This window comes from Contarinia nasturtii, unplaced genomic scaffold (assembly GCF_009176525.2).
Source record: "Contarinia nasturtii isolate CC-2019 unplaced genomic scaffold, AAFC_CNas_1.1 Cnas_scaffold_1902, whole genome shotgun sequence".
NCBI classification, from domain to species: Eukaryota; Metazoa; Arthropoda; class Insecta; order Diptera; family Cecidomyiidae; genus Contarinia; species Contarinia nasturtii.
Window position 1 is genome coordinate 14,010 of NW_022199232.1, and position 16,651 is coordinate 30,660.

Below are 16,651 nucleotides of genomic sequence, written 5' to 3' on the forward strand. Positions count from 1 at the left end.
ATCTTGAATCGATTTTTTGATCAATGGAAATTTCTGCTTTTAAAATGGATCCGTCAGAGCTCTACGAATACGACAGCATGATAAATTCAATGCTTATGATTGGGTCCATACTTTTGGGCCAGGGGTGCGACTCGGAACGTCCCTTACTCTCCTCTCGGAACATCCACGAATGGCACCCCCTAGGAACTTCCAAGAGGCACGAATACTACTCTGTCCAAATCCGCTTTTTGCTCCAAAGAAACTCTACCGGTAAAGAAAAATGACGACTCCTTCCGTCGATGGCGATAAATGACAAAAAAATTCGTTTTCCATATTTTTCTTTCTCTCTCTCTCTCTCTCTCTCTCTCTCTCTCTCTCTCTCTCTCTCGTTGTTCGAAAAGTTATGAAACTTTGTACGATTAAGAATATTTTCTATGACTATCATCAGGTGGACGTTGAAAGAACTCGTGTAATCGCATTTTAAAATCATTTTTTTTTCCAGAGCCTCTTCAATTCCTTCATTCACAAATACCAATGAACAGTGAGTACAGTTATACACAATGTAGACAGAGTGGAAAAGCTTCTACTTTCCACGTCTTTTTACTCCATAAATAAATTAGCATTTTTCTTTCTCAAAACTTCATCAAAAGTAATCATACATTTTCATTCTTCATTTCCATAATAATCATCCGAATAAAAACACTTTTCGTTTCTCGTAAAGTAATCAAGTTTACAGTGTACACTTTACACGTTTTTTTTTTGTAGATTTGAATGTGTTTCTTAACATAAACTCGAACTAGAATGATAAAAATGTGTATTTTTTTATATAACCAATTGATAGATCATTTCTCATACGTTTAACTATAAAATACAATCAAACCATTGATTTTTGTATGCCGAATTCGATCGGCTCATTTAAACATTTATAATAATAATAAAAGTTTTATTTTTAATGCTGAAAATTCGATTTTTTTTCTCTTTTTTTTTGTTTTTTTTTTTTTTTTCTCAAGTTTTAATTTAAAAAATAAAGAAATTAGTAGACTATCACAATTGTTCGGAGTTTTTGTAGTCACCCGTATAAATAGGTGGCTGTATTTGATTCGGTATTTGGACTAGGCGATGTGGTTGTCCGTAGAATTGATGTTGGTGTCACGATTGAAGTTGGTATGATAGCGGTTGGCGGCGGTTGGGCAGCGATTGAAACAGGCAAAAATGTTGATGTATTTCGCAATGATGTGGCTGACGAATTTGGTGACAATGGACTAAGATGGTAGAGATGACGGTTCAATGTTTGCGTTGGATTTGCCGGTATTAAGATGTGATGCGGAACATCCGGTATTGGCGACGACGATGTTGGCCGGAATGTTTTATTTAAGGTTCCTGGAAAATAGCGGTGGTAAAGGAGATTAATCTTGATTCTTGAGGTTCGTGAACATTTGCAATTTTTTTGCAAGAGAAATCAAGGAATCGGTACTGAAATACCGACGAGCATTAAAAGTATGACCGAAAGTATCAACAAACATCGAAAACGTTCTTCAGCTACCATTTCGCTTCATTCATTAAACTACAGTTTTACGTGTTTTCGATGTTGTTTTATATCCTTTTAATATTTGTCGGTATTTTTTAGATCATGTGTTAATGCTTGGCGGTGGTTTTGGTACCGATTCTTCTCTTGAGAGTATAATACATCAAATTGTCAATACTTGTCACTTCAAAAGTCGGATATTTAGTTCTTGTTATGAAATATGTCAAAATAAAAATGTATTTTTTGATAAAACTGTTGAAAAAGGAGCGAAAAGTACCTAATGGTATTAAAAATTCAATGATAGAAAATGACAGCTTATCTCCAACTCTTGGTGACTGATTTTATTTGGACTTGATCATTTATTTAGTTGTCAGTTTGCGCTATTCGGTGCCACCAACAAAAAATGTGCCTCGAGTCTGGAACCTTCAGACCAAAAGTACATTTTTTTTGTTGGTAGCACAAAATGAGTTCTAAATAATTGAAAAGGTCTTTGAATCAGTTCGGTTACCAATGTTCAGAAGGAGTGGAAATGATGATTGAAAAAAGATTCAAAAAAAGTAAAATAGAAACGATGTGAAAAGTGCATTTCTCCAGTTTCTACTGAGTTTAGGTTGCATTTCCCCAACGGTCGAGTATCTCATTCAAGTAAAAAACTTCTCAAAACAAAAGACTAGTAAATGAAATGTTGTGCTGCTGTGCACTCAAACAATAAAATAAAAAGCTGTACCCATTTGATAAATTGTTTAGAAAGCAAGTGGTAGAAAGTATAGTTATTAAAATGAATGTGATCGTAATGATGAGTGGTTGTAAATCGATGCCATTGAAAATGTATAAATACGTACGTAGATTGTGTGGTAAAGTATGGTTGTAGATGCCAGTGGCCGTAGCAGCATTAACATTGGATGTAGATAGTTGATTGGATGGGGGTCGCATCATGGTGCTATGAAGTGCCATTGTCTGATTGCCATTGTATAAATCGGGTGTAACTAAGGCATATGATATGCTGCTAGGCTCTAAATTACCATAAGAACTAGGCGTATATGTGTTGTACAAATGCTGCTGCTAAATGAACGACAACAAATTCAAAATAGAACAACAAAAAAAATGAAATGGAACTGCAAGCAATATCTATATATATGAATCGTATGAAATGGTATGCTCACATTATTCCGGCTCGATATACTGGGTATTGACATTGGTGTTTTGAGATCGATATCGGATGTGTTGTCGGTGCATTCATCGTTTGTGTTGTTTATGGCGATGCCGGTGGATTTAATGTTGGTGTTGTTGGTGTTCTTGGTTGTTGTTGCTGTTGTATCATTGTCGGTTGTTGTCATTGTTGTGACAACAATTGTATCGGATGATTGAAGTTTGGTCATTGCATCAACGGTGGTTGATAGTTCGCTAACGCTGACCGCGCCCGAATTCATGGCGCTTGCATTTCGTTTGTGCAAAATGATTCGACCAAATACATACATAATTGAGCACAATAGAATCAACACAGCGATGCCAAAAAACAAACAGATGTAAAATATTTCGTCGTAATGAGCTGCAATGAAAAACAGTGCACGAATGTAATAAATTCTTTTATTTTTGGTTGTAAAATGGGAAAATGTTTTCGCGAAACATGATTCCGACAGAAAAATGATTTTCATTTCACAATTCAAATGCGACAGACACACACAAAATTGCATGATTCATGAACATGGACAACATCAAATTTACAAAATGATATTGTCTTTTTTCCACAATAAAATATTGTAATTTTGCAACTGTTTATCCACTTTCATCTTCCTTTCTCTCTCTCACTCTCGCTCTCGCTTTGTTGGCGGTGGCGAGGCGAGCGCGCACGGCGGTCGTTCATTATTCGCTCGAGTGTGTCGTACATGATGTTAAAGTCGAGGTGCATTTTAAATGAATCCGAACCGTGGACACATGAACCATTCGCCAGATGAACGACAAATAACAAATGCAACGAATAAATATCAGTCTTTAAACATTTAAATGCGACGGACCAGTGATAATGTTATGATTTTACGACTGTAGTATGGCCGGTTGGATTGAATGAGGAAAAAAATGCATTTTTCATGGATTTTCTCTTGCAAATGACAAAGAGGATGTAGTATCAGTCGAACGAGAGATCCGGCGAACAATGCAATCAACACGATTTAAAGTGCGATTCACAATATAATATCAACGGCACTCTCACTCGCAAATCCAGTTTATTTTCTCATTTTACCTTCCGTTTGCCTTGCCGTTACAATAGACACAACGAGAGTTACAATGCAAAGCCCATTGTTCTCGTTTTACAATCATTTTCCAGCTGTACTACGTGGCCAACATGCAAATTTCACACGATAAATTATTGACTGTAACAAAAAGCCCTCACAGAAGCGTCAACATTTCAACAAATTTCGACGTAAAAATGAACGCTCATCAGGTGCATCTTCAGTTGACATTCTTTCGCTTCTTTTACTTATTTATTCGAAGTGGACACGAATTTTGATCTCTTTTTCATAAGTTTTTTATCACATTTTTGGTTATGTTTTCACATTCGAATTTTTTAGACTTCATCTCTTTTTATGTTTCTCTATCCCGTCTATTTATTTTATATTCCGTTTTTCTTGTAGTTTCTCTTTTTTGCTTATTTACAGTGTCCTTTTTCTATTCAACTCTCTCTTTCTTCCTATCCCCTCTCTCCCCATATAACTCATTTGCGGAGTAATTTTATCGATGACGGGACTGTGCGGAGTTCAGCGGAGATAGCATGCAAATGCTGTGTGTACGAGTGCAACAGCGTTCTTTGCTGTTCATAGATTTATTTTGTCCAATCGTACATCTTAGTAGCCGTACACACAGCTAAGTTACTAATAATCTGCGTAAGAATGATACACATAGAAGTGCTGTTACCCTCGTACACACAGAGTTTGTATGTCATCTCCGCCAAACTCCACACAGTCCCGCCACCGTCAAAATTACTCCGCAAATGAATTATATGGGTCTTTATCTCTCTTTTCTCCCTCACTCTCTCCTCTGTATGTGTCTCTCTCTCCTTCACTTTTTCCTACATTCTTCGCCCACTCTCCCTGAAACCCCATCGCTTTTTCTGTCTTCAAATCTTCTTCACTGCTTTTGCAAATATTTTGTTCCCTTTCATTCAATTTTAATCTTTCTTCACATTTTATACACTTTTTCAGCCGTACAAATCAGCGCACCGTGTCGAAATGTAATTCAGTCAACACATACAAAATATGCGTTGAGCTTTTGTTTAAGCGTCAGGCTGAAAAACTAATTGGCACTAAGCGTATGGCATTTCGTCTGTTTGTTCACTCACTGTTGCTTTTTTTTGCATTGTATCGCTTATGTTCGCTAATATTCTCGAAAAATATAAAAAAAACTGTGCACATTTCGTCCGAATGCATGGTTGATTAAAATTCCCGACAAAATCTGTTGTGAAATGTGCACACGTCTGTGAAACAAAGCGAAATTTAAGTATGCCACTTCTGTTTCACTAGAAGTACCTTTTTAAAATTTGCACGTGAGCATATTTTATACGTGCGACGGAGAGGTTTTTTTCCTGCGACTTTTAAATGCACACGTTCATCATCATCAACGACGTGTCTAAAATTCAGCATCGAGCCCAAAAAAAGATATGATGGTGCGCAGTAAATTTTCCGTCGCTGCAAGAAAATTAATTAAACATGATTTCAACACATCGTCATACAAATTGACTGCCTACTATGAAATGCACACAATTGAATTGAAGTACGACAATCAAGAATTTGGAACGATGCAAAATACCGCCAACTGAGCTCCGTGTCTTTCTTGGTGACCAGCTTTGAAAGGCATACTCTAATTTTAGAATTTGCTTGCATTTTTTTGTCTAGAATTCTGAATTGATCGAATCAACAAAAAGTATACTCATTGAAAATTAATTGTTACTGGACAAATGCAGAAAAAAATTCGCCCATTCAATTTTCCACTTTGTAAGCAGTTATTTACTTGGAAAGTACTTTGCTCAGTTTTAAGGCATTTTTTGAATGCGAAATAGTTGCTTTATGAGAGGAAAAAGTCGTCCTTTTACTAAAAACTTGTGCGATATTCAAAAAAATAACGGTGCTGACGAGAAAGTGGTAGCTCAAAACCAGTATTTTTGGCAAAAATGTGTCAGTTTTACCTATCGTAATGCTTGCCCAAGGGTTCTTATGTCCTTTATGCAAATTGACATAAATTGCTGCAGCATAATAGATCAGAATAACTAGACTCTGGTTACCGGAGGTATCGGTGACGTACTTGAGCTTACCACACCGTGCAGTGTACATAGGGGTATAAGCCGAGATAACATCATCCGACATACCCTAGGCGGCAGTTAAGTATCTCTTTCGATTTGCTTGCGATTTTCAGCTTAATTCTCTACTCTTTTCAATTTTGATCGAAGTGGAATGAAAAATCCCCTTTGAATTTTTTAATTGGTGGATGAGCCCCCTCCTTAAATTTTGACCATTATCATACATTCCGTACACATTGTTATGCTTGTTACTGTAAAGCATTGAAAAGGTAATTATGATACGTCCATTCATAAATGTTGTTTACCATGTAATAAAAGATAAATACTATCTCGGATCGATGAGCAACGTCTGAAATTCCCCGTACCAAATCGCACTTTTATTGTTCAATTACACTTTATATTAATGGCAAAGTCCAGACATTTGCATTACATAAAAACTTTTTCATTTTTTTACATTCTTTCATTTCACTTTTCAGTCTTTTTTCGCATTTTTTTTTTCAAACCTTAAAATGCCTTCGAGAAAAAAAGTATGTCAGTTAATAGACTTACCTTCAGAAAAGGATCTTTGAATAGAATCCGAATTATTGGTGTCTACCGAATCAATTCCGTTGCCCTTGGCAATGGTTGCATTCGAATCGGATCGTGGTACGGTGCCTTGCAATTTCGGTGCTGGTGGAATTGCTTCTTTATAATGTCCATCGTCTTCATCAAGCTCATTTTCATAATCGGATTCCTGTTGATTTTGTTCATCCAATTCCATCGGCACATCGAAACTTTCCAGCAACACTTTTCTCGGTACTAAAAGCACAAAAAAAACACGAAAAAACTTGTTGTCAATTACAAACAAGCCACAACAGTTAATGCTAATCGCCAAAACTGGTGATTATAATCTTGTTATGGACTTTTTCACTGTCCAAAAGTGTGTAAAAAAAAAAACCAAACACGAAAACAACTTACCGCATGTGTAAACCGTTTTGAGATACATTCGAGAGTCGGGACGACATGGATTGCCAAATGTTTGTGTATCAGCGGATATGGTACAGCGTCTCCGTCCGTGGCACAATTGCATAACAGTCTCGGTGGCGAATGATACCAGGCAAGCTGTTGTGTTGTTAAACAAAAATTGAGCAGGAAAAAAAAGGAGAGAGAAATGGAAAAAATGAGAGAAATTAAAACTGAAAGCAATGAAAATGCGAAAAAAAAATTATCGTCGACACACATTTAAGCAAGCATACACCCGTTCCATGATTGTACGTTTATAATCGCCATAAAATGCAAATCGGTGTTTTAAAACCACTCTTACTTTTTTTTAAATCGAAACACACGCGCTCGCTTTTACAGCTCTGGAGCAGAAGTTTCAGTAGCGAAACAACAACGAGTGAAACTGAAAACTGAGTCAGCGGAGACGGAATGAAAGTAGGGAAGACAGAGAGACAAACAGACCCAGAGAGAAAGAGAAAAGTAGGTAGAGTGTAGGGGAGATGTGAAACACAGAAAGAGCGAGATAAAGAAGCGCCAACAAATGGATAGATGAATGAATCGGAGAAAGCCAAGTAAAATGCGAAAGAGACGATGTGAAAACAAGTGAACAAAACCAATCGCATTAGCGAAGTTTTCATTATTATTATCGCTCGAACCTCGTCGTTACCATGAATCGTAACATTTTTTTTATTAACTCTTTTTGTATATTTGATGCAATTTCCATTCATTTCAAAGTCAAAATTATAATAAAAACATCGACAGTTTCAACAAAGAGTAAACAAACGTTGCTCCTTTTCCAAAGCGTTCGCAATGCAAAACTATTATAATTCTATTAAATTCGCCATTTATTTGCCGTTCTCTGTGCTGACGATGTTCGACATAATAATAAACATTTTGTTGGGTTAATTATGATTTGCTTTGCTAACGACAATCGATTTCACTTCGTTTTCGTTCAAAAGCTTTTATTCCTCGTTGAAATTAGAAAAATCTCTTTACATTTCAAAATTGAAAAACAATACGAACTCACATTTAATTAGCTCGAATTAGGGTTTTTCGTAACTATCAAATATCAAATAATTTTTTTCGAGGTTAAAAGAATTGTAAATGCAAAAACTTTAACGCGTTCTTTCAAAGAGTTGAAAATGTTCAGGGTCGTTCAAATTAGATTGAGGCTAATGCGAATTTCTTTCATATGATTATTACAGTTTTATTTGATAATAAAGTTAAAACAATGAAAATTGTAATAATCGCTTTTGCATTAATGAACATCGTAAAAATTTACAGAAACGGAGAGAATTACGCTAATTCTTTTACACAAAATGAAAACGAAAGTTCAAAGGGAATTGAAGTGAAAAGAGTTGCATATAAAATCCTCCTTTAAAGAAGGTAACGGCATATCATTTAGTTTGCTTTACTCAAAATTTATTTACAATATTAACTACCGAAACTGTTCTACGGCGTTAATTTAACTACGGTAATTTCGATCAAAGGGAGTTTATGTGAGTCTAATTTTTCCTGTTCGCAGTACACGTCATCGGCGTTTGAAGATTCAGCGAAAAGGGGTGAGTAAACGACAGTGTTTACTCTGTTTTTGGTTCGAAGGATAGGTCGAGGCTTGTAGGCATTAAAAATCCAAGTTCCACGACGTGGAATCCACGTCAATCTATTTTGGTAAATTTAGCCATCCGTAATCAAATAACTAAATTTAACCATCTTCAACCCATTTCTTTCAAGAGACACCCATGTCCATGTCCTTGGTCAATATAACGACGTCACTTCGTTGCTTTATTTATTGAAAACAAAATTGCTTCGAATTAATGATTCCAAACAACGTGCTATCCACTAAAATAAGATCCGTTTCGAATCAAATCGATTCGAAATGAGCGCAGAGAAGGATAAAATCAGTTCAAGGTGAAGATGAATTTGTTACGGAATGATTTGTCAACAAAATAATTTTCTTCTCCAATTTTGCTCCTTTAAATAGATTCATTTTTTCTGCAACCAAAGGTGAGAATATGTCATTTAAACCATTCTATACTTAAAGTTCAAGGTGGATCGCTAATATAAATAGTGCGTTGCTGCCAAACAATCATTTAGTTCATCATGTATCGTGAAAGTATTCAGTCACCGTCTAAACTGGCTAAAATCATTAAAAATAAATTGAACAGACAATCCAAATCAACTAAAAAGATGAATTTGTTGAAAAGTGTAAAAATTAACTTTCGAAAAGTGGATTTTTTGTCATTTGATCAGTGCAAATTTGTGACGTTTTGCCATCGATCCAAGAAAGTTATTCCAAAGAAAACTGTAAGATTCTGTTTTGAAAGGAAAAGTGTCTTGGAAAGTGTGAAAATTCATTTGAGAATCATTGGTTGTTTGCCGATGGATCAACGGAACTGGCCAAATTGGTGCAAAATACTTCAATTTAATCGCATTCATATTGCTTTGATTTTCCTCATCTTAATATTAAATCTTGTGTCAACATTTTGGTACTATATAAGCGAAGGAAGAACCATCGTCGATATATTGGAGTCGATTTTTTGGGGTAGTCGATCGGTTCTTTCGCTGGTACTTTATTCCATGTTCATTTCGTACAAGTCGGAAATAAAGAAGATATTCGATGATTTGGACGAAATGGTTGACAAAAGTAAGCCGTGGCTCTTTTCAACAGAAAATTCATGTTTAAGATTTTCTTTTTTCTCACATTAAGGACGACAAAGTGATTATTCAACAAATCTCTATAATAAAACGGATAAAAACTCAAAAATCATTCCGCGAAATGTGTGCGCTTATTTATTTGTCTTTGTTCCCGTTACATACATTATTCCCATCGTATTTAAATCGTATATCGGTTACTACTATTCATTAAACTCTTCATCCGATGCCTTTTTACTATTTTATAATATAGCGTGAGTTTAAATCGGTTTCAACACTTTTACAATTATAAAAATGCTTTTCTCCATTTTACGTCAGACTGCCATTCAATTGGAGTTCGGTGATTGCATATATTTTTGCAACAGCAATTGAAGTGATTTTTTTTCTTGGTGTCTTGGAAATATTCGTTACATTTTTTGTACTTTACATCGGTATTTGTCAGTTCTGTATGGCGTTTGCCATCGACATCAAAGAACGATTCGTCGATTTCAAGCATATCATTGAACGGTGTGATGGACGATATACTCCCGAAAAATGTATGGAAATATACGAAAATTTTCGTGAAATTATTGTATTTCATACGAATGCAACACAGTTAAGCTATAAATCGAATTTCATGAAGTGCCAAGTTTCATTAATTATAACTATAATGTTTTTTTTTCGCAGATTTTTAAGGGCATTTTCGAAATTTTATCAAAAATTTATTGCAATGTTTTTCATGATTTCCACGATTTATTTGAGCATTTTTTTTCTTCGTACGCATTTCGTAAGTGTGATGAAAAGGGATACATTTTCTAACGACATCTCAATTAATATATTTTCTTTTGGTATTTTCATTGGAGGATGTTAATGCCGGTTCATTTTTGTACATTTCACGTTCAATAATTCGATTGTTTGGATGGATTGTTGGTTTCTGTTACATTTGTATATATGGTGAACGAGTGACGGAAAATTTTCAAGAAATTGCCTACTCAGTTTATGAATGTCCATGGTATATGATGCCAACGAAAATAACCAGACATTTTCCCACCATTATGGTCATTGCACAGAGACCAATTTACTTGTATGGCATTTTTAACTATCGATGCATTCGCATTACATATCGAAGGGTACATATAACTAGATTTTTTACAAAACATATTTTAACATTTATTGTTTTACATTTTAGATTATTTATGCGTCCGTTTCATATTATTTGACATTGAGACGGATATTTTGAGGCGAATGAGAGGTGTTGTTTTAATGTTATGTTTGTCAAAGTATAGCAAAGTAGGAAAGGGTGGGATACGCTGTTGCAATATTTTTTTTGTCTTTTCATCAGTGATTCGGAGATTTTTGTTGTTATTTAATTATTTTTTAATCTATGACTAAAAATGAACTATTTCACTTTAACCAAATAGGACGGTTCGAGTTTTGGATTTGTGATTTCAATATTTCGCTCTTTAATTCGTATGTTTTGTTAGACTATTTGTAAATCTGCAGATGCTGTTATATTTCTTCCTCAATCAATTACCATTCAGTTTATGTCGCAATGGCCAATTTACCTATATGGACTCCAAATTTTCGTTGTACACGTGTTACATTCCGAAAGGTGAGAAATAGAAACAATAAATGACCGGAGAATAAAGAAAGGATTTTGCTTATTTCAGATTATTGATACCGCCTGGTATTTTTTTATGGTATTGAAAGAATGCGCAGTTTAGACACATCCACGATTCAATAAGGCATATCTATCCCGCTTCTGTCACATTAATGTCAATGTAATTTGAATGGAAAATAAGTATATGCCAGCAATCTTACTGATATTGCTCAATAATGATAGTTTTACTACTTATATACAGTAAAACCTTTTAAAAATGAACAGTTTCATAAAAATGAACAATTTCAAGTTAAGGTAAACCCAATTTTAAGAGCAGAAAATGTCTAAAAATCGAAAATATCATTTCGTCCCAGACATAAACAGTTTCTCGGAGTAGTGAAGAGGCACGCTCTGAGGAGCTCATGGAGGAGCTGGACGAACCAAACTTCTCACTATTGCTCTGAAAAACAGTTTCTGATTGCATGAAATTCCCTGAAAGGTTTCTATGCATGGTTGGAGCATCACTTTATCACGATATAAGTTTAACGAACTGTCTTTGTCTTTTTATCACTAATATTTATATTCACTATAATCAACAAATACACAAATCTATTGAAATTAATTTTGAAACAAATTGAACAATTACACTGATTAGATTTGGTTGGTTCAAATACATGTATATTGTTTTAAATGTATCATTTCGCACGTTTTGTATGTTTAAAACTGCTTCAATTGTTCGTACTCAAAATGTTATTGAATATTTGTGTAATCGTATAGCTAATATCGATTATGGTTGTGCGTCAGTAATAATTAAATTAATGTTAAATTTGAAATTATATTGTCAATGTATTGAATAAAATTAAAATAAAGAGCCAGACTTTTGTAAGATGAACTTTTCTTGGGTTTTACAGCTCTCATGCTTCCGGTCTTCTAAAGTTGGCAATCAAGAAGATATGTATTTCAATTTTTTTCTTTGTTGTCAGTTCCACAGCTACTGTCGGGAACCGAGAATATGCCTTTTTTACATTTTCAAGTGCTCTCAAAGAGCAAGAGAAGTGCCTATAACAACTCTTTCAAGTGTTGATAAAATCTGATAATGAAAACACCCACTGAACATTACATTGATTGATTTGATTACAAAAAAAACACGCTTATGACAGGTTTTAACTTTTTGGTCGATTCCAATAACTTTTAATTTACCCCTGTGTAAATGACACGCTTATATCTGCGATTAAAAAGTTCATGTAGTGAAAGAAATGTTTATTTTTGTTTGAGTTTTTTGTAACAGATAACAAAATAACATTGATAAGTTGCATCTAATCATACGTTTGTCTGTTTTCGTTCATTCAAGCAATTTTTCAAAAGTAATAGACACCAAAAACATGTCATATTAGGCGGTCATATCAAAAGTAAATACGGTAAGATAGAGGAAATAAATTCTATCTATCGAAGTAGCTGTAAACAACAAAAATGGTAAAATGTTCCGATATTTCAATTTTTAGTATTGATATGTGTCGGACTTGTATGTATGACCACTGGTCATATCAATATTGAATCAAATACATTGATGCGACATTTGTTATACCTAACAAGATTGTAAAAAACTCATGCAGTTCAGCATCGGTCAAGATATCAACACCGTTGCTTTAAAATACGTTCCAAATAAAGAGGATGATTGTTCTCGAAAGTGTTAGACGACATTTAAAAATTGTCGGTTGTTTGCCAATTTATAAATGGAATTTGCCAATTTGGTGTAATCATGTTTACATTGGACTAATATTTCTGTTATTGATTCTATATTTGGTGTTAACATCGTGCTTTTTCACGTTTGACACGAAAACATTTATTGATCTATGGGAAACAACATTTTGGACCAGCCGCTCCGTTCTTTCGTTGATTTTGTATTACGAGTTTATTCGCAATAGAAAAGAACTCATTCAATTCATCGACGATTTGAAGGCGATTGTCAATGAAAGTAAGGATTTCAATACAAAAAAACTTTTCGTGACCAAAGTTTTAAAAAATATAGTACAACCTTTCAGTAGGAGAAATGGTGAAATTATAAAAAAAAATTAAAAATCTATGAGACCGACTATACCAGTACTTGAGCATTCATTTGAAAGCATTTAATCTGCATCAAAATCTTAATTTTTTTTTAAATTTATAATTTTGTTAGATTTTTCATGATTGTCATCAATTTTTTTTTTTTTTGAAAATTTACGATTTTCAGTTTCCATCGTCAGGAAGCAAAAGAGATCATGTTTTATTCAAAATTTACGACCAAATGTTGAAAAGATCCAAACTGATGCCAAAGTACATCGCAATTTTCTGTTTAGAATCGCTCCGATCGCATACTTTCTACCAATCGTATTCAATTCCTACTATAAATACTTCAACTATTCATCTGACTCATTTAAGTTATTTTATCCAACGGCGTAATAAGACTTAAGTATAAATTTAGCACCATTGATGCCTTAAATATTGCATAAAATTGCCAAGGTCATTGTCAAAGTCATAAATAAATATTTGGTCAACTATTCCCAGATTGCCGTTTAATTGGAAGACACCAATTGGAAACACATTTGCAGTGGCATTTCAACTGCTAACATTTCTTGGTGTACGCGAGCTATTTTTGGCGTTTGTATGCATTTACATCGGCATTTGTCAGTATGCAATGGCCTTCGCCTTTGATATTGAAGAAAATATTTAAGATTTACACAATGACGTGGAATATTGTAGTGGAGATTACGCGGCACCTAAACAAACAGAAATCCGGAACAAATTTCGCTACATTGTTGCCTTTCATCCACAGTCAAGACAGTTCAGTTCTTCTTTAAATTGTGACGCAGATTCATCAACGTACAATGTCAAAAATAGCATTAGCTCCCTGAATGTAGACTTTTATTTTTGGTATTTTAGATGACTATATTCAGATAGAAGCTCAGAAAGAAACATTGTTGCGATCACGAAATGTCCCAATAGTACACTATTTATATCAAACTATCAATAGTAGCACTGCAAAAATAAATCCTTGGTATTAGTAAGTGACTTCTATGTATGGCCACTGGTCATATCAATATTGGATCTAATACATTGACGCGACAACAGATATAACCACCAAAATTACAAAAATTCATGCAGTTCAGCATCAGCGTCAGTCAAGATCACTTGAAGATATCAGCACCGTTTGTTCACAGTTGCTTTAGAATACGTTTCAAATAAAGAGGATGATTGTTCTTGAAAGTGTTAGACGACATTTAAAAATTGTCGGTTGTTTGCCAATTTATAAATGGAATTTGCCAATTTGGTGTAATCAAGCTTACATTGGGCTAATATTTCTGTTATTGATTCTATATTTGGTGTCGACATTATGCTTTTTCACGTTTGACACGAAAACATTCATTGATTTATTGGAAACAACATTTTGGACCAGCCGCTCCGTTCTTTCGTTGATTTTGTATTACGTGTTTATTCGCAACAGAAAAGAACTCATTCAATTCATCGACGATTTGGAGGCGATTGTCAATGAAAGTAAGGATTTCAATACAAAAAAACTTTTCATGATGAAAGTTTTAAAAAATATAGTACAACCTTTCAGTAGGAGAAATGGTGAAATTTTAAAAAGATATTAAAAATCTATGAGACCGACTATACCAGTACTTGAGATTCATTTGAAAGCATTTAATCTGCATCAAAATCTTGAAAGACAATAATTTTCTACTATTTTTACACTTTATTGAGTTTTTTACTCATATACGCATTTCTTCATCTATCTTCTTCACTGATGAAGATAGCATAGCTATCGAAATGCGTATATGAGTAAAACTCAATAAAGTGTAAAAATACTAGAAAATTATTGTCTTTCAATTATTTCAAATTACAAGAAAAATTTCAAAATAAACATAATCAAAATCTTAATTTTTTTGAAAATTTATAATTTTGTTAGATTTTTTTTTGAAAACTTACGATTTTCTGTTTCCATCGTCAGGACGTAAAAAAACTCACGTTTTATTCGAAATATACGACCAAATCAACAAAACATCCAAACTGATGCCAAAGTACATCGCAATATTTCTATTTAGAATCGCTCCGATCGCTTACGTTTTACCGATCGTAGTCAATTCCTACTATAAATACTACAACTTCAACTATTCATCCGAATCGTTTCAGTTGTTTTATCCAACGGCGTAAGTATAAATTTAGCACCATTGATGCCTTAAATAGTGCATAAAATTGCCAAGGTCATTGTCAAAGTCATACATAAATATTTGGTCAACTATTCCCAGATTGCCGTTTAATTGGAAGACACCAATTGGTTACACATTTGCGGTGGCATTTCAACTGCTAACATTTCTTGGTGTACTCGAGCTATTCTTGGCGTTTATAGCTATTTACATCGGCATTTGTCAATATGCAATGGCCTTTGCCGATGATATAGAAGAAAATATTCAAGATTTAAACAACGACGTTGAATATTGTAATAGAAATTGCGCAGCGCCCAAACAAACAGAAATCCGGAAGAAATTGCGCGACATTGTTGCCTTTCATTCACGTTCAGTACAGTTACGTTCTTTTTTAAAATTGTGTCGCAGTTGATATTCGAAAATAACTTTATTACTTTAGAGTGCCAACTATAATTCGATTCAATTATTTTTCACAGATTCGTATCAAAATTTTCAACGTTTTACAAAAAGTTTACATCAATATTTTTCATAATTACGTCGTTTTATTTGTGCATCTTCTTTTTACGTTTACAAACGGTATGTTAAGTATAAAAATGCAAAATTATAGAAAAAAAGTTCAGAACTGTGACTTGAATCTCTTAAAAAATTATTTTTTTTTTTGCAGGATATTTATGCCTGGGATTTTCTGAATATTCTACGATCAATTGTGCGTATAGTCGGTTGGATTGTTGGATTTTTCTTCATATGCCGCTTTGGTGATCAAGTAACGATTCGATTCCAGAATATTGGCAAGTCGTTGGAAAAGCACCAGGAAACTTTGGACTTTAGCGACGAATGCAGTGCCATGATTAAAATGGCCCAGAAACCAATACATCTCTACGGTTGTTTTAATGTTCGTTGCATTGAAGCTAATTTCCGTATGGTAAGCTATTCTAATTTAAAATACCTTTTCCACACTTTTAAGGAGTTTTCTCATTTCACGATTCTTTTTTTCACAGATGATGTACATGGCGTTCTCTTCATTCATTGTTATGAAGGCAATTATTCGCTAGATTTGAGTATTACTTCATTTTTGAATGTTTTTGAATTTGATTTCTTAAAATGTACATCACTTTTTTGAGAATAATAAAGAGATGGCATAAGAATGTGTTATTTTAACAGTACATTTTCAATATTCGAATTCAAATAGATCAATCGATATAGTTTTATCACAAAAATGTTTCTTTCTGAGCTCCTCTCTGAATATAGTCTTTTATTTTGCTATTTTCGATGAACGAGAAGCTCAGAGAGAAACTTAGAGAGCAACATTGTTGTGATCACACAATCGAAATGTCTCAACAGTACACTATTTATATTGTACTAACAATACTTGCACTGCAAAAATGAATCTTCGTATTAGTAAGTGGATTCGCAATAGAAAAGAACTCATTAAATTCATCGATGATTTGAAGGTGATTGTC

The 16,651-nt window shown here is 34.0% G+C and overlaps 2 protein-coding genes across 3 annotated transcripts in view; one reads left to right on the top strand and one right to left on the bottom strand.

Moving 5' to 3' along the window:
• Window positions 1–1,020: 1,020 nt before the first annotated feature.
• LOC116347430 overlaps window positions 1,021–16,651 on the bottom strand; it is a 29,561-nt gene continuing 13,930 nt past the window's right edge. The window contains exons 7-11 of the mRNA XM_031778008.1: window positions 6,750–6,893; window positions 6,342–6,590; window positions 2,668–3,053; window positions 2,347–2,566; window positions 1,021–1,359 (exon numbers count right to left, since the gene is read on the bottom strand). Coding sequence (XP_031633868.1) covers window positions 1,049–1,359; window positions 2,347–2,566; window positions 2,668–3,053; window positions 6,342–6,590; window positions 6,750–6,893 — 1,310 coding nt within the window. The 3' untranslated portion in view covers window positions 1,021–1,048. The remainder of the gene's footprint in view (window positions 1,360–2,346; window positions 2,567–2,667; window positions 3,054–6,341; window positions 6,591–6,749; window positions 6,894–16,651) is intronic.
• LOC116347428 lies at window positions 12,647–16,354 on the top strand. Of its 2 annotated transcripts, none has more exons than XM_031778006.1 (6): window positions 12,647–12,982; window positions 14,996–15,194; window positions 15,294–15,569; window positions 15,668–15,767; window positions 15,856–16,113; window positions 16,190–16,354. In XM_031778006.1, the coding sequence occupies exons 1-6, from the start codon at window positions 12,679–12,681 to the stop codon at window positions 16,241–16,243; spliced, it is 1,191 nt and encodes a 396-aa protein (XP_031633866.1). In that variant the 5' UTR covers window positions 12,647–12,678; the 3' UTR covers window positions 16,244–16,354. The 2 variants fall into 2 exon arrangements, with proteins under 2 accessions (XP_031633866.1, XP_031633865.1); XM_031778005.1 differs by lacking the exon at window positions 12,647–12,982 and adding an exon at window positions 14,135–14,538.

What these genes read in the sequence shown, in the direction of transcription:
- LOC116347428 (XM_031778006.1), top strand. Translation starts at nt 12,679, where the DNA reads ATGATTGTTCTCGAAAGTGTTAGACGACATTTAAAAATTGTCGGTTGT. An exon ending in GAAGGCGATTGTCAATGAAA is followed by an intron (nt 12,983 to 14,995) that starts GTAAGGATTTCA and finishes TTCCATCGTCAG; the next exon opens with GACGTAAAAAAACTCACGTT. An exon ending in TTGAAGCTAATTTCCGTATG is followed by an intron (nt 16,114 to 16,189) that starts GTAAGCTATTCT and finishes TTTTTTTCACAG; the next exon opens with ATGATGTACATGGCGTTCTC.